The sequence below is a fragment of the Sus scrofa genome, chromosome X, assembly GCF_054392235.1.
Source record: "Sus scrofa isolate SSC_HxYL_T2T_F1_AM1 chromosome X, Sscrofa_HxYL_maternal_Yorkshire_Landrace_v2.0, whole genome shotgun sequence".
NCBI classification, from domain to species: Eukaryota; Metazoa; Chordata; class Mammalia; order Artiodactyla; family Suidae; genus Sus; species Sus scrofa.
In genome coordinates this window covers 14,005,724-14,033,125 of record NC_139401.1, presented here as the reverse complement: position 1 = coordinate 14,033,125, position 27,402 = coordinate 14,005,724, and the positions used below count along the sequence as shown (strand labels likewise).

At 44.7% G+C, this 27,402-nt stretch overlaps 2 protein-coding genes across 11 annotated transcripts in view; one reads left to right on the top strand and one right to left on the bottom strand.

The window, feature by feature from the left end:
* OFD1 (OFD1 centriole and centriolar satellite protein) overlaps positions 1 to 16,467 on the bottom strand; it is a 54,040-nt gene extending 37,573 nt beyond the window's left edge. For 2 of the 7 annotated variants that reach the window (XR_014835698.1, XM_005673436.4), the window contains exons 1-5: positions 16,325 to 16,467; positions 11,142 to 11,240; positions 3,482 to 3,682; positions 935 to 1,003; positions 817 to 847 (exon numbers count right to left, since the gene is read on the bottom strand). Coding sequence is in view for 4 of the 7 variants with exons in the window: in XM_005673436.4 (XP_005673493.3) it covers positions 817 to 847; positions 935 to 1,003; positions 3,482 to 3,682; positions 11,142 to 11,234 (394 nt within the window). In the remaining 3 variants the exon portion in view is untranslated. Of the gene's footprint in view, positions 1 to 816; positions 848 to 934; positions 1,004 to 3,481; positions 3,683 to 11,141; positions 11,241 to 11,393; positions 11,772 to 16,324 lie in introns of those variants that run through there. The other 5 variants (XM_003134936.5, XM_085008525.1, XM_021079584.2 and 2 more) reach the window with 5 other exon arrangements.
* Positions 11,838 to 24,523, top strand: TRAPPC2 (trafficking protein particle complex subunit 2). 4 transcript variants are annotated; one of them, XR_014834562.1, is made up of 6 exons: positions 11,841 to 11,945; positions 19,276 to 19,387; positions 21,338 to 21,482; positions 22,167 to 22,252; positions 23,411 to 23,571; positions 24,145 to 24,523. XR_014834562.1 is itself a non-coding variant. In NM_001244809.1 (5 exons), exons 2-5 carry the CDS (start codon positions 19,295 to 19,297, stop codon positions 23,507 to 23,509), a joined length of 423 nt encoding a protein of 140 aa, NP_001231738.1. In that variant the 5' UTR covers positions 11,838 to 11,945; positions 19,276 to 19,294; the 3' UTR covers positions 23,510 to 24,521. The 4 variants fall into 4 exon arrangements, 2 of the variants coding, with proteins under 2 accessions (NP_001231738.1, XP_084862342.1); XR_014834561.1 differs by having other exon boundaries at positions 21,338 to 21,486; positions 22,171 to 22,252; NM_001244809.1 differs by having other exon boundaries at positions 11,838 to 11,945; positions 23,411 to 24,521.
* Positions 24,524 to 27,402: the final 2,879 nt, after the last annotated feature.

Here is a 27,402-nt window from a genome sequence, read left to right as displayed (position 1 = left end):
TAGTTTCTATTGTCTGAGATCAGTTAATGGACTCTGAAAGTTATTATCAAGGCCAAAATTAGAGTAATGTGTCAGGCCTATATAAACACTTAACAAAAAATAACACATTACTGAACAGGTATTTCACTCTTTAGGCAAATATTAATACTCTACATTGTACTTGAGGAGGGATATCTATGATATAAAGATACTTGGCTTAAACAATTTTAGTTTTTTGTTTTTGTTTTTTTCTGGAAATGTTTCAAACAGTAGGTATATTTACCAAGACTAGCTTCCAATCCATTTGTAAGGCTCTTGATGCCGTCTCCAGTTTGTTTTCTTCTTTTTTTGTTTGTTTTTTGGCCACACCTGCAGCATGCAGAAATTCCTGGGCCAGGGACTGAACCTATGCCACAACAGTGACAATACCGGATCCTTAACTACTAGGCCACCAGAGAACTCCTCCAAATTTCTTATTTGAGTAAGAGCTATTTTAAAAGGTTGAAGTGAAGGGCAAATGATCCACATGCATCAAAACAGATGAATCATTTTATTTGAAAGGTAAGGATGGAGCTCCCTGGTGGCCTGGCAGTTAAAGATTTGCCACTGTCACTGCTGTAGCTCAGGTTCGACCTCTGGCCCAGCAATTTCCACATGCTATGGATGCAGCCAAAAAAAGAAAAAAAGAGAAAAAAGGTAAGGTATTGTTATCAAGGAAGATCAAATGATCCAATTCAAATTAAATTTCCTATTCTTTCCCCCTAAAAATGTTTCACTCTCTGATACAAAAATACACTTAACAATGTTCCTAATCTCTACAAAGATGAAGGCTCCTACCTTTTTGGTTTCCTTTATCAAATCCTGAAATCTGTTAAAAGAAAATAGTGTACCTTTATTCAAGCATTCAGTTATAATTAACAAACCAAAACAGGTTATAAAAATAAAACAATTCTACCAGTGATTTGTAGAGACTGGATTCTGGGTTGATTTTAATGAGCTGTAATAGATCCTGCATAGTAAATACCTTAAAAAAAAAGTAGACAGATTTAACATCAATGTCTAAGTGATAAACTAGGACATTTCCAAATACAAGACTAAAAATCATGCTTCAGACTAAGTAACCATGGAGTTCCCGTTGTGGCACAGTGGAAACGGGTTCGATCCCTAGCCTTGCCCAGTGGGTTAAGAATCCGGCACCGCTGCGAGCTGTGGTGTGGGTGGCAGACATAGCTTGGATCTGGCATTGCTGTGGCACAGGCTGGCAGCTGCAGCTCCAATTCGACCCCTAGCTTGGGAACGTCCGCATGCCACAGGTGCAGCTCTTAAAAAAAAAAATTATAACCATACTAATAAAATAAAATTTAAGCTTTCTTATACTATTAAGTTAAACGTTGGTGTCAAAAGGATAAAATTACTCTTGATCACATAATTAACCTCTAAATACTTCAGATCAAAGACGATACACCAAACAAAAATGACAGAAATGGCTAATGCCTTACAGATAACAAACATCTGAGGCACCAACAAATATATGAATGTACTCCAGAGTCTCTTAATTGCAATGTAGTTTTAAAACTACTATTGCTTCATAACGTAAAGAGTTTTTACTGTCTTTACAACTCTGAATGTTTAAAACTATGTTAGACACACCTTAGTCAAACATTTTGAGTAAACATTCTTAATATTTATTTCTACTACAATATGTATTGTTCACTGTATCTACCCTGAGAATACTGATGTATTTTCAGTTGTTTTTTAAAAAAATATTCTGCACAGTATTTTATGGTACAGAAACCTTTAAGGGTGTCAACCAGGTCATCAATGCTATAAATATAAAATGACTGTTATAAGCCACTGCGAAATGTAATTAGAAACTTAAAGATTGACAGAGCAAAAAAGAATTCCTAATATTGGCAAATCTCGTTCTTAATCAATAAATATGGCCTATTTAAATTTTAACTTTTTCAAATAATAACACTGTTCTCTTATAACTTCTGAACATCATAGAGTTCCCTCATGGCACAGTGGGTTAAGGATCCGGTGTTGTCACTGCAACAGCTTGGGCCCACTGCTGTGGTGGGGGTTCAATCCCTGGCCCAGGAACTTCTGCATATCACAGGCGTGGCAAAAAAAAAAAAAAAAAAAAGGCAACGACAACAACAAAAACAAGAAAAAACTCTGAATATCCAACTTTCAGACAATTATTGCCAAGATAGAGTAAAAACATAGGGACAACCCCAAGAGCGAACTCTAATGTAAACTATGGGCTTTAAGGGAATTCCTGTTATAGCTCAGCAGAAACAAATCTGATTAGTATCCATGAAGACATGAGTTCCATCCCTGGCCTTGGTCAGTGGGTTAAGGATCTGGCGTCGTAATGAGCTGTGGTGTAGGTCACAGAAACAGCTTGGATCTGGTGTTGCTGTGCCTGTGGTATAGGCCGGCAGCTATAGCTCCGATCCAAGCCCTGGCCTAGGAACTTCCACATGCCACGGGTGTGGCCCTAAAAAAAGACAAAAGAAAAACCCCCAAAACAAACAAACAAAAAAAACTATGGGCTTTGAGTGATATGCTGAGACAGTGCAGGTTCATCAAATGCAAATACATACATAGTCAGAAATGTCGATAGCAGGGGAGGCTGTGTTTGTGTGGGGTCAGGGAGCATGTTGGCAATCTCTCCACTCAATTGTGCTGTGACCTAAAGTGCTCTAAAAAAATTAGGTCTCTTAAAAAATAGGAAAAGTTTGCTCTATCTGCATTTACACAGTGTGACTAGTAAGTTCAACATTTGGGAGATAGTTTAAGGTAATCAGAAAGCGGTAAAATGTGTTTTAATATGTTTAATAAGCAACAAATATCTGAAGAGACTCTAGCATGGTAAGCAGAGCATACTGTACAGATCTAGATTTACTACCCTCTGTTGCCACTTACAAATCACGTGATCTTGAGTAAATCACCTCACCTCTCGACTGCGGTGGGTTTTTTTTTGTGTTTTTATTTATTTATTTATTTTTATTTTTTGGCCACACCCGCAGCATGCAGAAGTTCCTGGGCCAAGGATCGAACCTGAGCCACAGCACTAACCCAAGCTGCTGCAGAGACAACGCCAGATCCTTAACTCATGGCACTTCCAGGGAAAGCCTCACCTCTCTAGACTCTGGATCCTCATCTGTAATACACCTCACACCTGCAGTGTGACCAGCAGGGCCAATCTTCCAACAGACATTCAACAAATGGCCGTTACGGGTGTCAGACTACACAGAGCGTCAGATCAACGCTAGCTCCAAAACATGCAGTGATCCTATACATCACAATTTTATAAAGACACATCAAGATTCCAAGGAACTGATAACAATAACAAATTTCGTACTCCTATAACAAATATGTGATGTAATTTCAAAGATGGATGAGAAATGGACCCAGCTAGCCAAGGAGCACTTAGCTATTATCTCAAGAATGAACTTCTAACAGAAAACTTAGAAAGACAAAAGCAAAGACATACCTTCTCTTGAGCCAAACCACTTTCCGGAAAGAAGACAGAAAGTGAATACTCATAGCCACATCTCTGTAGGTGATCTGCTACGAGAGAGTTGGAAGCGCCTATTAAGAGGGCGCTCCCTTCCACTGCGATGGACGGGGGCTGCAGCTGGCCACTCAACACAGGGTGCATCAGCTCGTGAATGAGGTGGTTTCTGAGTTGTGTCTAGCTCCAGAACAAAATGAAACAAGAGGGGGAAAAAAATCAGCAAGATTTTTTCCACAGGAGGTACACAGATTTGTCACATGAATTATAATCCTTCCTTTTATTTCCAGGATGGTTCTAGATCCATGACCAAAAGTTAGGATCCATCCCCTGCACACTTTGTCTCACCCAGTAAGATAAGCATCCCAGTGGGTTCTGGAAAAAGCAGCTTGCTTCTGCCAGCTTCCAAGTGAACTGGCGGTGAGCCAGAACGCCAGAGACTCTAACTTCACTTCCCTATGAGCCCGTTTCAGCAACTTTTCATCAGGATATCAAATATAGGGACAATTCTACTACTACCTCACCTCTCTGCCGACTGTCGCAAGCTATGAAAATAATGCTGAGTTAAAGTATATTGGTCAAAATAAAAGTCGGTTCCGGAGTTCCCGTTGTGGTGCAGTGGTTAACGAATCCGACTAGGAACCATGAGGTTGCGGGTTCGGTCCCTGCCCATGCTCAGTGGGTTAACGATCCGGCGTTGCCGTGAGCTGTAGTGTAGGTTGCAGACGCGGCTTGGATCCTGCGTTGCTGTGGCTCTGGCGTAGGCCAGTGGCTACAGCTCCAATTCGACCCCTAGCCTGGGAACCTCCATATGCCACGGGAGCGGCCCAAAGAAATAGCAAAAAGACAAAAAAAAAAAAAAAAAAAAAGTCGGTTCCCAAAAGGAAAATAATAAACACAAGAGAGAAACCAGTAAACCCCCAAAAAGCTTATTAAGATTCCCTTTCACAAAGACTATTTATAATTCTAAATATTGTGAAATACAGTAATTTCCCCCTATTTTATAAATGAAGAAATTTAGGTTCAAGGTGGGTAATTTTCACAAGGTTATAAAACCAGCAATATTATTCATTTGGGTTCTAAGGGGTTCCCTCGTGGCTCAGAGACTTATAGATCCAGCACTGTCACTGCTGTGGCTCTGGTTGCTGCTGTGGTGCGAGTTCAACCCACGGCTCATGTAACTTCCGCATGCCACAGGCTCAGTCGAAAAAAGAGACAAGAAAATCCCCTAAATTAATCTGATAGCTGGCTATCTGTTCTAATTTTTTCACATATAATCTGGAAACATACAACTGGGCTGAGTTTAAGAGTATACTGCCTAGATCTATGCAGTTCAGCAATAAACAACATCTAAGGAATTCTTATTAATGCAATACAAGAAACAAATGGAGTTCTTGTTACATCTATTTAGCTAGAGAGTAGAATAGCGTATCATCACTAGAATATGGAAAAACAAGGTATTACTATATAGCAAAGGGAACTATAGTCAATATCCTGTAATAAACCATAATGGAAAAATATATGAAAAAAAATATATATGTATAACTCAATCATTTTGCTGTACACCTGAAAGTAATATGCTGTAGATCAACCATGTTTCATTAAAACAAATTATTAGAAAATTACTAGTAGGTAAAAAAATAAAAAACTAGTAGAGAACAGAAATCATTATGTACTGCTAAAACCCCCAAGTAATAAAGACATTTACACTAAACATAATATGCATGCTCTGCCTCATCTGATAGTTAAGTAACTGAAATAATAATAAAAGAGAAACTACAGCCTTCTCCACCAGTAAAATTCAGAGTGGTTTAATCAAACTTGTAACATAGTAAGGAAAAAGTATACTTACATGCAGGTTAATAAAAGGATTTAGGATGTCTTGCGAACAAGTACTTAAATGGGATAATAATCAAATGAGTGATATAAGCAGGTGAAAGAGGAGCAAACAGTGGAATGACATTAAAGATGAATTTCTGGAGTTCCCGTTGTGGCGCAGTGGTTAACGAATCCGACTAGGAACCATGAGCTTGCGGGTTCGGTCCCTGCCCTTGCTCAGTGGGTTCACGATCCGGCGTTGCCGTGAGCTGTGGTGTAGGTTGCAGACGCGGCTTGGATCCCGCGTTGCTGTGGCTCTGGCGTAGGCCGGCGGCTACAGCTCCGATTGGACCCCTAGCCTGGGAACCTCCATATGCCGTGGGAGCGGCTCAAGAAACGGCAAAAAGACAAAAAAAAAAAAAGTAGAATGAAATTAGAACATTCTCTAATACTATATAGAAGAATAAATCAAAATGGATTAAAGACTTAAATGTGAGGACAGATACTATAAAAATCTTAGAAGAAAACATCGGCAGAACATTCTTTGACATAAATTGCATCTTTTTGGATCAACCTTCTAGATAAAAGAAAACAAACACAAAAGTAAACAAAGGGGATCTAAGTAAATTTAAAAGCCTTTGCAGAGCAAAGGAAACTATGAACAAAATGAAAAGAAAACCCACAGAATGGAGAAAATATTTGCAAACTAAGGGACCAACAAGGGATTAATCTCCAAAATATACAAACACTTCATGCAGCTTTATATAAAGAAGACAAGCAACCCTATTAAAAAATGGTCAGAATATCTAAACAGGTATTTCTCAAAAAAGACAGAGGGCCAAAAAGCCCATGAAAAGACACTCAACATCACTGATTATTAGAAAAATGCAAATCCAAACTACAAAGAGCTATCACCTCACACCAGTCAGAATGGCCATCATCAAAACATCTACAAACAGTAAATGCTGGAGAGGGTGTGGAGAAAAGGGAACCCTCCTACACTGTTGGTGGGAATGTAAGGTGGTACAACCACTATGGGAAACAATATGAAGGTTCCTTAAAAAACTAAATGTACAGTTCCCTGTGCTTGGGATAGAACATGATGGGAAAGAGAATACATATATATGTATGACTGGGTCACTTTGCTGTACAGCAGAAATTGGCACAACACTCTAAATCAACTATACTTTAATAAAAAATAAATTAATTTCAAAAAAAAAAAAAAAAACAACTAGGAGTTCCCGCCATGGCTTAGCAGGTTAAGAACCTAATGTAGTCTCCACAAGGATGCAGGTTCAATCCCTGGACTCACTTAGGGGGTTAAGGATCTGACATTGCCATAAGCTGGAGTGCAGGTCACAGATACAGCTCAGATTCTGTGTGGCTGTGGTGTAGGTCTGTAGCTGCAGCTCTGATTCGACCCCTAGCCTAGGAACTTCCATATGCCGCAGATGCAGCCATAAAAAAGAAACAAAAAAAACCCACCTAAATATGTTCACTGATGCACCATTTACAATAGCCAGGACATGGAAGCAACCTAAATGTCCACTGACAGAGGAACAGATAAAGAAGATGTGGTATACATATACAGTGGAGTATTACTCAGCCATAAAAAAGAATGAAATAATGCCATTTGCAGCAACATGGGTGGACCTAGAGATTATCATACTAAGTGAAGTAAGTCAAACAGAGAAAGACAAATATCATGAGATCACTTATATGTGAAATCTAATAAAAATGATACAAAAGAACTTACAAAACAGAAACAGACTCAAAGATTTTGAAACCAAAGGGGAAATATTGGGGGGGAGGGATAAATTCGGAGGTTGGGATTGACATAAACACACTACTAGGTATAAAATAGGTAGCTAACAACGACCTACTCTATTGCACAGGGAACTCTACATTCAACACTACATAATAACCTAAATAGGAAAAGAATCTGAAAAAGAATGGATATATGTATAACAGATTTACTTTGCTGTACACCCCAAACTAACAACTTTTTTTTTTTTTTTTTGTCTTTTGTCTTTTTGTTGTTGTTGTTGCTATTTCTTGGGCCGCTCCCGCGGCATATGGAGGTTCCCAGGTTAGGGGTCCAATCGGAGCTGTAGCCACCGGCCTACGCCAGAGCCACAGCAACGCGGGATCCGAGCCACGTCTGCAACCTACACCACAGCTCACGGCCACGCCGGATCGTCAACCCACTGAGCAAGGGCAGGGACCGAACCCGCAAGCTCATGGTTCCTAGTCGGATTCGTTAACCACTGCGCCACGACGGGAACTCCCCAAACTAACAACTTTTTAAGTCAACCATACTTCCATAAAATTTTTTCTAAAACAGAGAATGATTGGTCAATATCAATTGTGACTATAGAAGTAAAGTAAAACCATATCAAACTGAATCTCAAGGGCAGTAAAAGAATGTATGCTGTGCCCAGATGCAAGAACCATTCCATGTATGAAAGTGGATTGATGTGTTACAGACTACAATTAATTCCAGGTGGGCTAACAAGTTAACTGTAAATAAGGAAGCCTTTTTTAAAACTTAAAAAGTGAATATTCATTCTCAATGGAGAAGGACTTACAGAGAATAACCAGCAAAAAAGGTAAACAATAAGTTTCCACCATGGCACAGTGGATTAAGAATCCAACTGTAGTGGCTTCGGTCACTGTGGAGGCAAGGGTTTGATCCCTGGCCTGGTGAAGTGGGTTAAAGGATCCCACTTTGCTGCAGTTATGGCATAGGTCATAACCGCAGCTTGATTTCAATCCCTGGCCTGGGAACTTCCATATGCCTCAGATGTGGCCACAAAAACTTTAATAATAAAAGATAAAAAAAGGAAATGATAGATTTGACCATATAAAAATATAACTTCATACACCACATTAACAAAAGAAAAGTCATCTCAACAGATGCAGAAAAAGCATGTGAAAAGTCCAACATCCACTCATGATAAAAACTCTTACCAACAAGTAGGTATACTTAACATAAAAAAAGCCATTTATGACAAACCCACAGCCAATTTAATACTCAATGGAGAACAGCTGAAAGACTTCCTGCTAAAATGTGGAACAAGACAAGCATGCCCACTCCACCACTTTCACTCAACACAGTATTGAAAGTCCTGGCCACAGCAATCAGACAAACAAGAGAAATAAAAGGTATCCAAATTGGAAGAGAAGAGGTAAAACTGTCACTCTATGCAGATGACATAATACTACACATAGAGAACCCTAAAGACTCCACACAAAACCTACTTGAATTGATCAACACATTCAGCAAAGTAGCAAGATACAAGATTAACATTCAGAAATCAGTGGCATTTCTGTATACTAACAGTAAAATATTAACAAAGGAATATAAAAATATCTTTTAAAATTGCACCCAAAAAAATTAAATACCTAGGAATAAACCTGACCAAGGAGACTTATATGCTAACAACTATAAAATATTAATCAAGGAAATTAAAGAGGATTCAAACAAATGGAAAGATATTCCATGCTCCAGGATTGGAGGAATTAACGTTGTTAAAATGGCCATACTACCCAAAGCAATCTACAGACTCAATGCAATCCCTGTCCAATTACCCATGACGTTTTTCACAGAACCAGAACAAACAAACTAAAAATTTATATGGAACCATGCAAGACCCAGAATTGCCAGAGAAATCTTGAGGGGAAAACAAACCAAGGAGGAGACATAACTCCCAAACTTCACACAATTTTACAAGGCTACAGCAATCAAGACAGTGCCGTACTGGTACAAAAACAGACATATGAGCCAATGGAAAAGAAATAAACTCAGACACCTACTGTCAATTAATCTTCAACAAAGGATCCAAAATTATGGAAAAATGGGAAAAACAGTCTCTTCAGAAAGTGGTGCTGGTAAAACTAGACAGCTGCAGGTCGATCGATAAAACTAGAACACACCTTCACACCATGCACAAAAATCAACTCAAAATGGCTTAAAGTCATAAACATAAGAAAAGAAGCTATAAAACTCCTAGAAGAGAACATAAGCAAAACATTCTCTGACATCAGCCATACAAATGCTTTCTTAGGTCAGTCTCCCAAGGCAATAGAAATAAAAATAAACCGATAGGACCTAATCAAACTTGACATCTTTTGCACAGCAAAGGAAACCATTAAAAAAAAAAACACCTATGGGAGAAAATAATTACAAATGATGCAACCAACAAGGGCTTAATCTCCAAAATACATAAACAACTCACACAACAGCTAAAAAAACAAAAATAAACAACCCAACTGAAAAACAGGCAGACATTTCTCCCTTGAGAAGATATACAGATGGCCAAGAGGCACATAAAAAATGCTTAACATCACTAATTAGAGAAACACAAATCAAAACTACAATGAGGTACACCTCATACTGGCCAGAATGGCCATCATTAATAAGTCTACAAATGAAAAATGCTGGAGAGGGTGTGAAAAAAAGGGAACACTCCTACCCTGTTGGTTGGAAAATAAATTGGTACAACCACTATGGAAAACAGTATGGAGGTACCGCAGAAAACTAAATATAGAACTACCATACAATCCAGCAATCCCACTCCTAGGCATATATTTGAACAATACTTTCATTCAAAAAGATACATGTACCTCTATGTTCACTGCAGCACTATTCACAATAACCAAGACATGGAAACAACCTAAATGTCCATCAAGAGATGAATGGATTAAAGAAAATGTGGTACATATACACAATGGAATACCACTCAGCCATAAAAAAGAACAAAATGCAGAGTTGCCGCCATGGCACAGTGGAAATGAATCCCACTAGGAACCATGAGGTTGCGGGTGCAATCCCTGGCCTTGCTCAGTGGGTTAAGGATCCAGAATTACCATGAGTTGTGGTGCAGGTTGCAGATGCGGTTTGGATCTGGTGTTGCTGTGGCTGTGGTGTAGACCAGCAGCTGTAGCTCTGATTCAACCCTGGGAACCTCCATATGCCGCGGGAGCGGCCCAAGAAATAGCAACAACAACAACAACAACAAAAAGACAAAAAAAAAAAAAGAAATATTTGCTGCTCAAATATATATATATATATATATATACACACCTTTCTATATATCTATATACATACCTTTCTATGTATATATACACACACACCTTTCTATATATATATACACCTTTCTATATATATATACATATACATACATATACATATATACATATATATACATACACACATGTACTTTTTTTTTGTCTTTTTGCCTTTTTCTGGGCCCACTCCCGTGCATATGGAGACTCCCAGGCTAGGGGTCTAATAGGAGCTGTAGCCTCCGGCCTACGCCAGAGCCATAGCAACGCGGGATCCGAGCCATGTCTGGAACCTACACCACAGCTCACAGCAACACTGGATCCTTAACCCACTGAGCAAGGCCAGGGATCGAACCCGCAACCGCAGGGTTCCTAGTCAGATTCGTTTACCACTGTGCCACGACAGGAACTCCTACCTTTCAATATATTTTTAAAAAGAAATTTATCTTTCTACAGTAAACAGTCCCTTAAGTTTTCTATATAGTGACAATACTCTCCATTCGAATACGAGTATTATAAAACCACTTGTGAATTCAGCAACCTGTACTCCAGACTTTTGAAAACAAACCTCACTTTACTGAAGTGTGTTTACTGTTCTAAGACAAAAGTGTTACACAGGACAGAATAATGTAACTCACCAGTACATTCTGTACATCACACTATTTTTAAAACTCAAGACATGAATGTATTTAAGTATACAGGTTACAGGTTACACTTGTAAAAGTTATACAACAGATACGCCTAAAACTGATACCTTGAGTGTGTCCAGTATACCCCGATCCTTAAATGTCTGGTACAGCTTTTTGCGAAGTTCATCTTGACTCAACACGTCAGATTTGGGGGGCATGGTGGACTGTAAGAGAAAATGGTTACGGGTTATCTCTCAGGCAGAGGGGACCTGAATTACTGAAGACAGACCGGTGGCCTCAAAGTAAGCCCAGAGACGCTTTAACCGAAACAAAGCCTTCACTTTGGCCCGCCTCCAGGAAGCGGCTGGTGTATCTACCTGAGCCATCAGGTGTCGGCTTCCTCCCGAGCCCGTCCCAACCCTCCGTGGCACGAGTTCAAGACCTAGCCCAGCAGAATCCCTGCCCTCGGAGCCCCGCCTCTGTCCCAACGGATCCGGAGGAACAAGAGAGCCGAACACTGCCTCGCGCTCCGAACCAGGAACCGGGGCAGAAACGGCCACTTGCTTTCTCTGCGGTTCTGATGGGTGGGCGGGGCTGTGACCCACGCGCAACTCTCACGGCCAGAGAGGAGGCGGAGACCGGAAGAGAGGAGGCGCGGCGCAAGGAAACAAGCCGGGCGGCGTTCGCGGAGCTCAGAGCTGAGCCCACCCCTCCCCGAAGTCCTCTGAGCCCAGCCGCCCTATCTAGAGCGCTACAGCGCACGCGCCGGGCTGCGCAGCACTCCCGCCGGAAGCTCCGCCTACGTGTCGCAGGAGCGCAGCTGTGGAATCTCGCGAGGGTAGCTTCGGGAGTCCCCACTGCAGCTGTGGGGCGCGGGTCTCTGCCGCGGGGACTGACTGGGCGTTTCCGTTGCCGGCGTCTCGCCGCAGGTAGGGGACGGAGTGAGTGGGCGGCTCCGGGATTCTAGGGACGTCCTGTGCCCCGCGTGACCCGGCTGTTGACCTAGTCTCTCCCTTCTGCCCTGGGCCCAACCCGCCCGGCCAGTGCACACTTTAACAGGCAAACGTGCGCGGACTCTGGGGCTTTGCTTGTTCTGTTTTTTCACTAGGCCACTCAGGTAACCCCGGTTTTGTTAACCGCGGCACTACTGGCGTTTGGAGCCGGAAAATGTTTTCTTGTGAGGCTGTCCTGTGTACTATAGGATGTTGACCAGCATCCCTGGTTTTTATCCATTACATGTCAGTAGCACTCGGCCCCCCCCCCCCCCGTTGTGACAATCATGAATGTCTCCCCACATTGCCAGGTCTTCCCTGGGAGGCATAATCGCCCCCCATGGAAAACCGAGCGTGCGGTGAGGAAGATAGGTGAACTGTGTTCCTACGATGTTTAAATCTAATTAGAAAAGGAACCAGTCTCTCTAGAAGCAATAATAACATTAAAGCCTGAGAATTGGCTAAGATACATTTTAAGACTTCATCAGGGCTTTGCTAGGTAGGATTTGGATGGTGGGCAGAAAGCATGGGAGGAAGGGGAAAATTCTCAAAAGAATTTAAAAAAAAAATCGTGATACTCTCAAGAGCAGACGAAACTTGCTTGACTCCAGAGCCCCATCCAGTGGGTATGAGGTATTTAAGTCCTACGAAGACAGAATTGGGCCAGTGCTGGCTGTGTGAACAGCAGTGATAAGTACAATGAATTTTGACCCCTAGTCATTCGAGGCTTAGAAAATGTAAGAAACATCAAGCGTGAGAGGACTTCAACAGGAGGTAGGGAGTGTGTAGGTTGGTGTTGGGAAATAATTTGAGGAGGGATTTGATTGGACTTAAAAAGATGGGTAAGGTTTACACATGGAATCAGGGAGAGTATGCCAGGCCAGGAAACTTAACTGGAGTGGACACAATCACAGCTGGGGAGAAAAAAAATAAGTAGCCCAGTCCACTCTAGCCGATGTAGGGAAGTGAGATTGAGCAAAGCCATGCACAGCAACATAGGACTAGGTTTTAAATATTGGTACTTGATCTTGTAGATGAGAAGCATTAAGGCTTTTGAGCAGAATAGTGAAATGATGAAACATGTTCAAAGGTGTTCATGTTGCAGATACTGTTAAATAAAAACACATCTGTGCCTCAATACCCTGTTACCCCCACTTTTGGTCCTCAGATTACATAGAGTTAGATTCAATATCTAAAAGCCAGCATCATCTCACTTGGAGGTAGAGGAATTGCTTCTAATTTTAATAGAAAATGTCCTATTAAGGAATTGTCAATACTGTCCATCCTGCTTATTGCAGGAGACACGTCCTGTGCCACACTAGGTTACTCTTGCAGCCCCAAGGCTACAGAATGACTGAAGCCAGTGCTGTTGGGAGCACAGAGCGGTTTTCTAGAAGTTCTTCTATAGGGGATATAAAGAGGTTTGCTGGACAAACGGATGGTTTTGGGACTGGAGTCCAAGTTGTCTTGGAGGGGACTTCTAAGTTCATGGAGCTCATCCTCCCACTCTGGCACTAGTGGCCTTTCAGCCTCCCCTTACTCGCTTCCAGTGAAGAGGGTGGGGGAAGGGGAGTCCTCTCACCAGGCAGCCTCAAAGTTCTTTAGTTGTTGCCAAGTTCTCCATTATATGGACCCACCTAATTTTCCATGTAACCTGCGAGGAGCAGTCCTAGGCTTGGCCTCTGGAACAGTTTGGAGTAAGTCTGTCTAGTTCACAGCTAGCAAATAGTTGGCACTCACATAGGCACTGCCCTCTCCCAAACCCACAGCATTCGCCGATCATTGATCACAGCCCTCCTTCCCGCTGACCACCCTAGGGGTCTTCTCAGACTCTCTCACACCATTTCCTTAGAATGAGCTCACAAGACCCATTTGCCATCCCTAGTCCGATCCCTTTTCCATTAGACAGCTTCACATTTAAAGACTGTACCATACCCCACTCCCCCCGCCCTCCACAAAAAAGCTCTCCCCCGACACCACCAGTTTAAACATCCTTCGGTAGCTTTTGCTAGCTTTTGTCTTGTTTCCAGAACAGTCCCTAGCCTAGATGCCTCCCTCCTCCCAACACACACAGTTCAGAATTATTGATCCTTTTAAAATGCGATTCCCAACAGTGAGTACGTTCCCCAGAGATATTATTAGTAAAGAGGACATCGTGTTTAATACAGCCTAGAATTCTATTAGCTTTTTTGACCACTGGATCAGATTCCTGCCTCTGATTGAGCTTGCAGTCAATTAGAAAAGCAATGAACTGCTCTTATTCTAGTTTCCCTCATCCTGTTGTGCAGGACTTTATTTCGAATCCTCTTAAATCCTGTCCTGTTCATGACACCTTTTTCTCCTTTTGGTCTTCTAATCAATTAGCTGCCCTTAGCTCGTTATCTGTGCGAGCTGGCTTCCTCTTAGTTACTGATTCCAACGTTGAGACAGACTAGGTCAAGCTCAAACTCAGCTGTTTTCCTCGAGACCCCATGCTGTCATCTGACAGGAAGCACTTAGTTAACACTGCAGTCAGTTCCCAGCTGTGCCTCCTTCAGCAGAGAAGGAGTGCTTCTTGGCCCTGGGCAGTGCTGTGGCTCTGGGGATACACAGACCGACATCCAGGCTTCAGGTCACCTAACCACCTCCCATTTCCCTTCCACACCAAGCAGTGTAGGTCTGCTCTGACTTCTCACACTGCACGTACGAGGGTAGTAATCTCTTCGTTTTGTCCAGAGATTCACATGAAATGACTTGGTTTATCACAAATGCTCCCAGCACAGTGTTTACCAAAGACAGGCATTTGATACATATTTCTGTTGGTAATTTCATCTCTTGGGAAGTACTCAGCTGCAAACTGGGAGATAACCTTTTTTGTTTCAAGTTGGAGTAGCAGTTACTCTGGCAGCAGGGCGCTTTTCTGTTCCTGGGATTTCTGCAAAGTCAGTGATCAGTAGTTAGAGAACCACAGCTGTTAGCCCAACATACCTCATTTGCAGAGAGGGGAAGACTTCGTTGAAAGGTCTAGATATTTCTTTAACTTACCTGTCTTGAGGTTCACAGCTTGCCTAGCCTTATTTCTTCCCCACTTGCTGTGTGAAAATCATTTTTTTTTCTCGTTTGGCTTTTTAAGGCCACACCCCCAGACTAGGAGTCAAATCAGAGCGGCAGCTGCTGGCCTACACCACAGCCACAGCAACACAGCCTCCGAGCCGTGTCTGTGACCTACACCACAGCTCACGGCAACGCCAAATCCTTAACCCACTGAGCGAGGCCTGTGTCCTCATGGATACTAGTCCGGTTCATGACCACTGAGCCACGACGGGAACTCCTGAAAATCATTCTTTGAGAAGACTGCAATTCTGCACACCTGTGTCCTCTGGCCGTTAGGTACCAGGTGCTTGAGGTAATCGACCTTCTCCCTTGCTTTTTCCTGATTGTAGCCTAGAAAGGCTTTTGTTTTCTTAACGTATTTATTCCACAGATGTCAGCTCGTTTCGGGCTTTTGCCCTTCTGGTGCTAGCCTCAGTTTCCCGGTCCTTTTTTCTGCTCCTTACTAGTTAGGGCCCTCCTCCTTACGTCCTACACACGTGCTCTTCCACCTCAGGCAAGTCCTTGTTGAGTCCTTCAGTTGCCTCTCTTGAAAGTAGCTGTCACTCCATCCACCAGAGACTGCTGTTTTCACCACAGGTGGGAGTGCTGTCCCTTGGAAGGGAGGGTTTCTTCATTGGCACCTTAATAACCTTAACACCTTCTCACAAAGGTGTAGCTTGTGACTTGAACACAGGTGTCATCAATCAGGCCCCTGAGGGCCTTAAAGGGCCTCGGCACTGAAGCTTCCAGAAGGTTCTCTCCCTTACAGAGGCCAATTATTCCTTACCCCCGCCCCCCACCCATGCCTCCCGTTCCTCCATTCCCCTTCCTGTATTCCAACATCATACTCCGTTCCAGACACACACACACACACACCCTTCTGTGAGCTCTGAGCACTTTTTATGTGCTCAGCTGCTGTGGGTAGAGGGGATACTTGCTGGAAAAGCACAGTGGCGGTTCTCTTCAGACTCACCCCACATATTGCTCTGAGTGGCTTCACCTCCGGGTACCACTGCCAGCCTCCCACACCCCCTCTTTCCACAGGGCCTTGAAACCCGAGTCCCATGGTAAACAAACTCCTTGTGTCCCCACTCTGTGGAGGACGCACCTTCTACTTTTCTGCTGGTACTTACTTTTTCTTATACCCGCAGATTTTGCAGCTTGACGGTGTTAGTTTGCTACTACGGCCTTAACAAGTTACCACAAGTTCAGTGTCTTAAAAACAACACACATTAGCAGCTTACCGTTCTGTAGCGTAGAGGTCCAACCCGAGTCTCACTGGGCTGCAGTCCTTTCCGGAGGCGCTTGAGGAGAACGGGTGTTCTCGCCCTCTCCAGCTTCTCGAACCTCCCGCGTTCCTTGACTCGCGGCCTCTTCCTCCGTCTTTGTAGCCGGCCTCGCCGTCGCTCCCTGGGCCACCTCCCACAGCTCCGCCCCGCGCGGGGCGGGCCCGCCCCCTTTCCCTTTAAGGCCCCAGCGGAGGCCCCGGGGCCCCGCCCCGCCGCCCCAGCTCCGCCCCGCCGCCCCGGCTCCGCCCCGCCCGCTGGCCGGGCTGCTGCTGAGCGGCCTGAGCCCTTTGCCCGGTAAAGCAGCCCGCACAGGCTCCCGGGTTCAGGGTGTGGGCCCCTTGGGGAGGGGCGGCTGTTCTGGCTCCACCGCATTTTCAAACTCGGCCTGTCCCTTTTCCTCCCTCTTCCTTCCCTTTCCTCCTCCCTTTCTCGGTGAAGAGCAGCGTCGCCTTGCTGTTCCCCTGCGTCGCCTCAGCCACACGTGCGGAAACATCCTCGGTTCTAGCCTCTTCGAAGCCTCAGCTCCCGGTTAGGCCAGTGCCAGCTCTGCAGCGACCCCCGCTCCTCGAGGCCCTGGAGATGCTGGGAGGGCCCCTGTTTCAGCGAGGGGAAGGGTGAGCCGGGGAGCAAGCCTCCCTCCTCCCAGACAGCACGCTGCCCAGCGTGGGGCCCGGCTCGGCGCCCGCCCCGCCCTGTAAGCCCCAGTCCCTTCCTGAGACTCGGCTTCCTTTTCCCCCACTTCCCCTTCCAGCTTCTCCTCGTCAGAGGGACGGAGCTGCCTGCCTGGCTCTTCAGCTGCGTGTGGGGTAACACCGTGGGCAGCTTGCTGTGGCGCCTTTATGCCGCATGGCCCGCAGCCCCCTTTCTGCGGCTGCTCCCGCGCTTCTGAGCCCGGGGCTTCTCTCCCAGGCGTCTAGGTGTGTGTGTGTGTGCGTGTGGAGCGATCTTCCTTATACTATATTGTCTTGTGCAGCTTCTTAAATGTGTGTAGGGGCAGACATAATTTCCTTACAGGATTTTTTTCCCCTGCTGCTGCTTCAGTGTTTGTTTGGAAGAAAGTAAGCCCTCCCCTTGGCAAACTCCAGCTATGAAACCTGTTCCAGCAGGAATGGATGATGTCACTGTGCACCTTGTTAAGTTTCAAGCTCCCATCCCTCTCCCTTCACTTTTGCTTGAGAATTATTGCCAGTTCGCCTCCTTCCCCATAGCTTTTGTATCGCTCTCGCCTTTTGTGTCCAGTTTTACTTTTTCTCATCTTTCCCTTAAAACAGGGACCACCATGTTCTGTAAAGGGCCAGATGGTCTCTGGGTGACGGCCCCCCTCTGCTGCTGTGGGCAGAAGCAGCCTTAGATGACAGTGGCAGGGAGAGGACGGCCCAGGCCAGATAGGCCCACAGACGGTGGTGTGCCAGCCCCTGCCCCAAATAACCTTTTCCGTCTGACTCACCTCGTCATGCCAGGAGAGTCTCCTATCTGCCTTTTCTGCCAGTTGCAGAGTGAAAAGTGCCAGCTGTGCCCTGGTTCTCTCTATGAAACGTTGTTTGCCCAGGAAACACACTTCAGATCTCTGGAGTTCACCACACGTTCTGTGTGAACCCATGGAAGCCCAGTGGGGCTTGATGAGCCCTGGGTTCTGACACACCTCAGAGTACGTTCCCCGAGACTGCAGGCTCCCAGTTAAGCAGATTCCTCCCAACCCCAGGAGGCTTCCTGGGCCCGTCTGGGTCGGGGGTGCACTCTTCCGCAGGGTTTTAAGGAACATTTCCTGAGCACCGCCTGGGAGCCAGACCCTGCCCTGGGCGCTTTGCGGCCTCTAGGTCGTGTCGTCCGCAGACTCACAGACTCACCGTGAGGGGCTACAATGGTCACGGTCATCCTGATTTCCCAGAAGGAATCCGACGGTGGCCAATGAAGCACCAGGACCGAGCCTGGCTCCTGTGCCAGAGCTACCGTGAAACTAGCTTTGTCTGAGTCCAAAGACTCACATAAATCCATGTCTGTCCATCTGTCTGTCCAGATTTTGTGCTAAAAGCCATGGAATCATTGATTTCTCCTCCACTTTCTCTTATATTCCTTGAGCAAGCCTATTAACCGCAGTTCCGAGACCTCTTAATGCCCCAGAATGTCTTCCTTTTTGGATATGATTTCGTCCCTCTTTTCTAGAAAATAAAACTTTGTTGGAGTTCCTGCTGGGGCGTAGTGGGCTAGTGATCTAACCTGTCTCTCTGGTATTCCCGTTCTGATCCCCAGCCGGGCCCAGTGGGTTAAGGATCCTCCATATACTGCAGGTGCAGTGGGGGGTGGGGGTGGTACTGTTTCTTCCTCTCACTGACATGTCTGAGAGGCATACCTCAAGCTCTTCCATGTGCAGCGTTGCATTCCTAGCATAGACCCTCGGGTAGGAAGCTGGACACTGCACACGGTCTGCAGATGAAGGCTAGAGGGGCGTGCCTTTCTGTAGGTGACATGCAGGAGAGTGGTTTTTAGCTTCCTCAGAAACATCCTTCCTGAAACTTTGTAAGGCAAGCCAATTATTTCCTAATCAGCATCCTTTATGATCTTTCCAGGTGTCAGCACTGCTACTAACTGGTCCCGTCCAAGTGTAGCCTGGCTGTTCCACACTTTCAGATCATGACAGTGTTGTTTCTGTGATTTCATAGTAGCGGTCTTCTAGTTTCCCTATGAAAATCTAGAACTGGATTCTGCATATCACAGAGAAATCATTTGTATCATTCAAAAGCCGTGTATCTACAGTGGTATACTGGGAAGCCTGCCAAGCTTAGGGGCCACCTCCTCTGCAATTCAGGTTTAAGTAAAACCAAAAAATGGAGTTCTTCACTTCCTGTTAACCAGTTTTGGTTTTCAGTATTGAGTACTGAAAATATGTATTACTTTCATTTAATTAGGAGCTGTATATTGAGGACGATGTCTGGAAGCTTCTACTTTGTCATTGTTGGTCACCATGACAATCCAGTTTTTGAAATGGAGTTTTTGCCAGCCGGAAAAGCAGAATCCAAAGTGCGTATGGAACCTTAAAAAATTCCCTCCCAGTTGGTATGTTGTGGTATGAGATCATGGGTCATGATGTGATGTGAGTTTAGAGCTGAAAGAGATCTGGACAGATGAGGGAACGAGGAACCCACCACAGCGGAGCGGGCCTTGCTCTGCAGTCCCACAGGGTGAAAGAAGCCAGCCCGGTGCTGCGTGTGGTGTGTGATTACTTACATATCTGTGGTTTTTCTCTCACTCCAGTGGCCTTGTGGTCAGCAAAGCACTGCATATAAAAATACTGTGCCACACGACTTGATCTGACTTCTTTCTCCTGCTACCACTCACCTTCTTAAAACATTTCTACGGTTGCCTTCTCAACTCTCAAGTCTGACCATCAGTGTGAAAGAAAACAGTGCTGTGAGCCAGACACAGAACACACCCATTTCCCCGATGAATAAATTAGCCTTCTCACAGTGACAAGAGTCCAGTATAGACATGCTTTAACTACAGTTACCTTGTGGCTCAGGATCTGGCTTGGTCACTGCAGAGGCCTAGGTCACTGCTGTGGCACTAGTTCAATCCTTGTGCCAGGAACTTCCACATGCCTCCAGCACAGCAAAAAAAAAAAAAAAAAAAAAGATAAACAAACAGACTTTACCTATGTGAGTGATTCCAGGGCAACTAGCAGCCTTCGTCCAGCCCAGTCAGGGGAACAGCCTCCTGAGTAAGGAAGTTACATTAAGTTCTTAGGGTTACTGTACACAGTACCAAAAACCGGGCGCCTTAGAACAACAGAAGTGTATTACCTCGAGGTTCTGGAGGCCAGAGGTCTAAGCTCAAGCTGTCAGCAGGGCTGTGCCCTCTCCAAGCAGCTAGGGAAGGTCTGCCCAGGCCCCTCCCAGCTGGTGGCAGCACAACCCCAGGCCTCACCTGGCCTTCTCCGTGGGTGTGTGTGAGCTGTGGTGTAGGTCACAGACATGGCTCGGATCCTCGGATCCAGCATTGCTGTGGCTATGGCATAGGCCGGCAGCTGTAGCCCAATTCAACCCCTAGCCTGGGAACTTCCATATGCTTCAGATGCCACCCTAAAAAGCAAAAAAATAAATAAATAAGGTCACACTGGACCAGGGCCCACCCTGATGTCCTCATTTTAACCTGTTACCGCTGTAAAGACCCCATTTCCAAATAAGATCACATCCTGGGGCCCAGGGGGGTTAGGACTCCAGTAGAGGAAGTGCGGCGAGGGGCACAAACCCAACCTTTAACAGCTGTTGAAAAATGCATCTGGAAAGTAAGAATTCCCCAGGGGCGAGACTGCACTCCAGGTTGTGGATTCCCTCTCGACATTCTGGTGGAACAGTCCCCTCTCTCCTGCTGTCGGCACAGCTGACTGCATGGGGCTGAGGCTGAGCCTGGCCACAAGCCATTCCCAGGTCCTCCTGCCGCATGACTTCCTTACAGCTCCAGGCGGCTATGCCAGGCTGCCTCCCCTGCTCACCCGCTGTCACTGCACACAGAGCCCGCCTCCCACCGCCACTCCCATCTCGCCCCAGCACGCCCATCGCCCCAGCCTGTGAAACTGCTCTACTTTATCCATGGCCACCTGTTTTTTCTGTCTTCCTCCTCGAAAAAGACGTGAGCTTCTTGAAAGCAGGATCTTTTTTTTTAATGTGGTATTGGTTTTTCACATCCTTAAATGGTTAGAAAATTTACTAACTTCCTTCATAAAATTAAAATCTATATAGTTTCTTGAATAACTGCCTATTTCCATTCGCTGAGGTTTAAATACCAAATTAGAAAATAGAAAATGATGTGAAAACACTGAAGACCTTTGTAAGTCTCCTGACTAAGAATCGAAGTAAAAGCAGCAAGCTCCTCCCTCCCCGGAGAAAGCTGTGTGTGACATTTACAGAATGAAGTGTTCCGTTTTTGACACTGTGTGTGAATGTTAATCTGGTGCTGCTCGCTGTCACCTAGGACGATCACCGCCACCTGAACCAGTTCATAGCACACGCTGCTCTCGACCTGGTGGACGAGAACATGTGGCTGTCAAACAACATGTACTTGAAGACTGTGGACAAGTTCAATGAGTGGTTTGTCTCGGCATTTGTAACTGCGGGTCATATCCTTATCTATGTAATAAGGAGATCTAACCAAGGGTTGGGGTAACAGATTAAACCATGTGGGACCCACATGCCAGGCTTTGAGTCTGGACTGCAAAGTATCAGGTAAAAATTGAATTTACAGGGCTTTTCTTTCTTTAGAGGCAAAAAACACTCTCCTTTTAACAGCTTTAAAACTAAAGTCTTAGAGTTCCCATTGTGGCTCAGCAGGTGAAGAACCTGACATAGTGTCTGTGAGGACACAGGTTCAATCCCTGGTCCCACTCGGTTAAGGATCTGGCATTGCCATGAGCTGTGTAGGTCGCAGATGTGGCTCAGCTCTGGCGTTGCTGTGGCTGTGGTGTAGTTGGTGGCAGTAGCTCCCATTCAGCCCCTAGCCCTGGAACTTTCCATATGCTGCGGGTGCTGCCATAAAGAGAAAAAAGAAAGAAACAAAGAAAATCAAGTCTCATATAAAATTAAGTTTTATCTGAATCCTATCAAGGGTGACTTTATTTTGTAGTTATTTTCTAACTTAAAAAGATTATATGCTCTTCAAGATAAAACTGACATAATTTTGAACCCAGGTGATGGATTCAAGTTTTCCTTCGCAAAATACACTGCATGTGACTACTCTGAAGAATGTATCAACTGACTGCTTTTCAGTTTTCATTTCTAAAGAGATTATACCTTAATTATTTCACATATGAGATTTATCATGCTGCATGACGTAAGGCAAGAAGACGGAATAAAGAACTTCTTTACTGATGTCTATGATTTATACATAAAGGTATGATATGTTCTGGACCTTGCAACATCTGATTATAAAAGGGATTCCAACTTGGGCAGGACACTGGCTTGTCGAGGCAGCTCCCTCACCAGGCGGGTCCCCCCCCCTTAGCATGCCTGTAGGACAACAACTAGCACTGGTTACTTTTGCATTGTTTCATTCTCCCCCTTTTGGTGCATACAGTTGATTCTATGAGGGAACCCTAAAGAGAGACAAGCAGTCTACCTAAGGGAAGTTGCTTCATAATTTTAATCTAAAATGTCTTCCATGTACTTAAGTTACAGGGCCATGAGTATAAAGTATCAGCTGGTAGGAGGTGATTTCATGTATTATCAAAGAGTCACTCGGGGAGAAAGCGGCCCCCTGCATTTCTTGATACGTAATTAGAAAAACTGAAATGGTCATAAGTCAGTAGTTAAACTGCAGTGCTGACAGTGTATTCTTAATAATTTAAATCGTCTGTATTTGGACAAAATTTTTTGCATATCAGCACAGTTAATATTCCTAGTCAGAAGCAGCAAATAAGAATATTTAGCCCCCTTTTAAAGATGGACAGCATCAAGTGATTAAGGTGTAAAAGTGGGTAACTCCTTTCCTCATTCATGATTCCATTCAGGACTAATTTTCTTTCACATATATTATGATTTACAAACTACATTATCTGAGAAACTGATCACTTTGTGTTAAAGGAGAGTCTTAAAAACCTGAATGTTAAAAAATTGCCACACAAGAGGAACTTTTACTAGCAGTATGGTATAACTTTTTCCTTCACTCTAAGCATGCGGCAGATTTTGAGTTTGTTTTATGTAGCCAAGGAGCCTTCCAGGTTAATCCACATCTTTGTAATGGTCGTGAGTGGATTAGTATTTCACGCACAAGGTGAGTCCTGGAAGTTGGTTTAGCGCACAGAGGCAGCACTTAGCACCGTTAGTTTTGCCGCGGGTAGTTCTCTAAAACATCAAGACAAACATTTCCTTAAGGAAACATTACTATTTGACAATGGAACATTTTTCACTGAAACTTAAAAATGTGGTCTTCAGACTTTTGAATGTCTTTGATGACTTAATTTAAAAGTTTAAAATAATTGCCTTTTAGAGATCTATGATTTGGCAGCCTTTTTACTTCGCCAGCTCACTTTAATACCTTCTTCTCTCCTAGTTTGCAATGAATCCATTTTATGAACCCAATTCTCCTATTCGATCAAGCGCATTTGACAGAAAAGTTCAGTTTCTTGGGAAGAAACACCTTTTAAGCTGAATGCAGAAAATTCAGAAATAAACAATGTCACTACAAGGGGTATACTCAAAAACGTGTACATTGTAAGTAACTTGATTAAATAGCATGGAAAAGTTTTTCTTGTAGCCTTGATTTATCTACACCTAATGAAATTGCTTTTATATTTAAAAATAGTACATTCAGTTTCTTACGGTTATCAACAGGTTGATATGTGCTTGTGGACAGTGTTATTTATAAAGAGCTCTTTGCTGATAATCTTGAAAATATTTTTATTTTAAAAACTGAGAATAAGCTTTTGCCTTTCCTCATTCAGATAGTTTGATATTGGTGTAACAACCCAGAAGCAGATGTCATGGTAAAGATTTGGTAGGCAGATTGAAAGCTAAAAAGCTTCTAAGCAGTAGGGAATGAAGTTGCCAGCACAGAGATGGGCTGATCTATACATCTAGAGATGTCAGGAAAACGTACAGGCAGTGTACAGGGCACTACCCAACAAGCCAGAGCTCACAGCTCTGGCCGGGCCAAATGCCACACGCCTGCCCGGTGAGACTGGGAACAGTGATGCTGCTGTAACCTAGAATCCTGGATCCGTGTTGGCAAACTGGAAGGCTAGGACCAAAGTGACAGTTTATGTCCTTATGTTTCCTTTCCCTCAGACGGTAACACTGAAGAGCAAGGGAACCTGTTGACCCCTGTAGTAAAAAGTTGTAAGGCAGTTTTGGAGCTGGAAACAGACAAGCTTGTGTTCCATCAGCACGTGCACTCCTGGCCATTTCGGCTGTGTACAGGAGTGGGCGGGAGTGGTCGCTGTGCGGTGACAGCGTGGGATCTTACTGTAACCAGTAAACGTCCACTGAAAATCAAGTCATATTCGGGTTTTTTCTGTGCTAGTTGTGAGCACTTGAAGAATTCTGTTCCATTCTGAGTAACCTGAGCAAGTAATTCTAAGTTTGGCCTTGTATTCTTGTGTTAAGTTGCTACCGTAATTTTTTATCCTATTTATTTGATTTCCTAAATAAAGATGTTTGTCCAAGATTGTGGAAGTTTACTATGAAATTTTGTAAGTGCTCACCCCACCACGACTATACCACTTTGGTCCTGTTTCCCTTCTCGAAGTCTGCAAACTAACATATATTGTAACTCATTTTATAGAACTCAGATCGCCTCAAACGAGGCAGAAAAAGATTCTCAGCTAAAAATCCAGGCATGATTTTAGCCATGCTCATTGGAGAGACCCACACACGTATTTACTGTATAGTTTGCTTTGCCCTCAAGGAGCCTGTAACACAGAGGGCGTGGCGTTCCGGCAGGAGGTTGTAGGGTGGAGAAGGTAGGGATCCCTGCTCAGCCACATAACAGTGGCACCCTGCAAAGAGCCCTGTGCGAGTAGATCAGTGTAGTAAGGTGTCAGGTTTCATTTATGACTGTCTCTTTGAGAGAGCTCCAGCAAGGGAGTGGGGGGTGGGGACCTCAGGGTGGGCTGTGTGGGGAAAGCCTGTGGGCATGTGGATGGGACAGCTGGAAGGATGGAACCGGGGGACTGCTGTAACCGGAAAACCAGGGGCTGATCAATAGGAAAGCAAAAGAACACCAAAAAAGCAAAAGAGCTGGCAAAGCTCATATCCAGTAGTAGGTGATGCCATGGAAAGTTCTGGAACACAAGAGTAACTGTGCAACGTCAGTAGCACCCTGGGTATCAGGCCCCACTGAGCACATGCAAGTCAGCATTAGATCTGGAATGTGCATCAGCACTCGCAAAGCGATCCAGATCAAAAGCACAAATCCGCTCCTGTCCCCTTTCATTTCCTAGGCCCCTCGAGCGGTGCCCACGAGACCACTGGTCTCCGCTCTGCTCTGCCTGCTGCCCCCGTGTGCTTGCACTGCGTGGTCTCGACAGCACATCCTGGTTGACGTCCAGGATGGGGGCTTCCCAGAATGCACCGACTACAGAGATCCCCTTTCTTCCCTAGCACTGCCCTGGCCCACAAGCCGCTGGTGCTGGGGAACCAGAGTCACAGGGTGTCACAGGGCCAGGATAGTACAATGAAAGCTTTCCCCAGTTTTTACAGAAACGTAAAACACATCTACGATGTTTTAACTTCAACTAAGGAGTTTTTCCCGGGGCGGGGGGGTGGGGGGGAAGAAGGGGACGCAAACATTTAAGAAGTGCACGGACAGATGCAGGTTTCCATCTGCCCCACAGCACACTGCAATTGCTACAGTGAGTGTCAAAGGTACATCTGTCCATCCTCTCAAGTTCAACAGTTTGCCTTTCTCTTAAAACTGAACTCTGTCTCAAAGGCTTTACGTCCACAAACAGCACAAAAGCACCGGACATCACAGAGCCAGCCTGAGGCCAGGTGGCATTCAGTCCCCACACCGGGCCCCCAGCCCCTCGTCCCATTCTCCCCTCCTGGCTGCTCCCTCAGGGCTCAGGGCTCTGCAGCTGCTTCCACACCTCCTGCCACCAAGGTGGTCTGCTTTGCTCCCCAACTCTGGCTTTTTCCCTACTTCTCATCTTTGTAATACCAGCCAATCAAGCATGTTTTACTTTCTTAAAAGAATTAGTTTTCAGCTACCTTTTGCTGCTGCGTGAAGAGCTCTCCCATCAGTTACTTGTCACTTCGAAGGCCAAAGCTATCCAGTCAGGTTTGGTTCCTCCTAGTGTGACATGTCAGTGCTGTTTGGTCAATTACCTCCGTTCACCAGGTCCCTGTAAGTCACGGTACAAAGCTGGATTACTCTCCCTTCCATCAGCCTGTCTACACGTTCTGAACAATTTTTGCTACCCAGCTGCAGACTTCTTGACTGCCAACTAATCTAATCCCTGAATATTTAGCTGGAAAAAGTTTACCGAAAAGATTACCTAAGTTTGGAAAAACCACTAAGTTATGAGGTAAATCTATGCAAGTATCAAAGTTAAACACTTTGTAAATACCTACACACACACACACACCTACAGACGTGTGTGATAGGCTGAACTGTGGTCCCCCCATAATTCATATTCGACAGGCCTAGTCCCCAGTCTCTCAGAATGTGACCATATTTGGAGACAGGGCCTTTAAAAAAGTAATCTAAGTTAAAATGAGCCCATTAGGGAGTTTCCATTGTGGCTCAGTGGTAATGAACCCAATTAGTACCCATAAGGATGTGGGTTCCATCCCTGGCCTCAGTGGGTTGGGGATCTGGTGGTGCTTTGAGCTGTGGTGTAGGTTGCAGAAGTGGGTCGGATCCTATGTTGCTGTGGTGCAGGCCAGTAGCTGTAGCTCCAATTCGGCCCCTAGCCTGAGAATTTCCAAATGCTGCACCTGGGCCCTAGAAAAAAGCAAAAGAATAAAATAATGAGCCTATTAGGGTGGGCCCTAATCCAATCTCACTGGTGTCTTTTTAGACACAGACACCTGGGGGGGGGAACAGGAGGGGGTTGTGCACAAAGGAAATGTCACCTGCAAGCCACGGAGAAAGGACGTGGGAAAAACTGAACCTATCAACACCTTCATCTTGGACTTCTAGTCTCCAGAACTGTGAGAAAAGAAATTCCCAGCATTTAAACCACCCAATCCACATCTTGTTAGGGAAGCCCTAGAGAACTAACCCAACACGCTTTCCTTATGTACTACATTTCTAGATGGATACCCACGAAACTGAACCATGGCTGCTTCCATGGGCGTGAACTCAGTGGCAAGGGTAGATATTTGTCCCTTGTGCCTTATCATTTTCAACCATGTGACTCTATCATCTGTTCAAAAAATGAACAAAAAATTTACTCCTAATACCCACTGTTGACCAAAATGTGGGCAACTGGCACTTTAACACACTACTGCCAGATATCTATCAGCAGAGAACAGTTTGAATAAACAGACATCTGCGCTGCTAATAAATGAGGTAGGTCTACTATAATGGAAATCTAGATA

Bases quoted from the DNA above. Each gene is read 5' to 3' on its own strand.
- TRAPPC2 (XM_085006216.1), top strand. From the start codon at position 19,295: ATGTCTGGAAGCTTCTACTTTGTCATTGTTGGTCACCATGACAATCCA. The intron at 19,388-21,337 runs GTGCGTATGGAA...GCTGTCACCTAG, and splicing joins CCGGAAAAGCAGAATCCAAA to GACGATCACCGCCACCTGAA. The intron at 22,253-23,410 runs GTATGATATGTT...CTTCTCTCCTAG, and splicing joins TCTATGATTTATACATAAAG to TTTGCAATGAATCCATTTTA.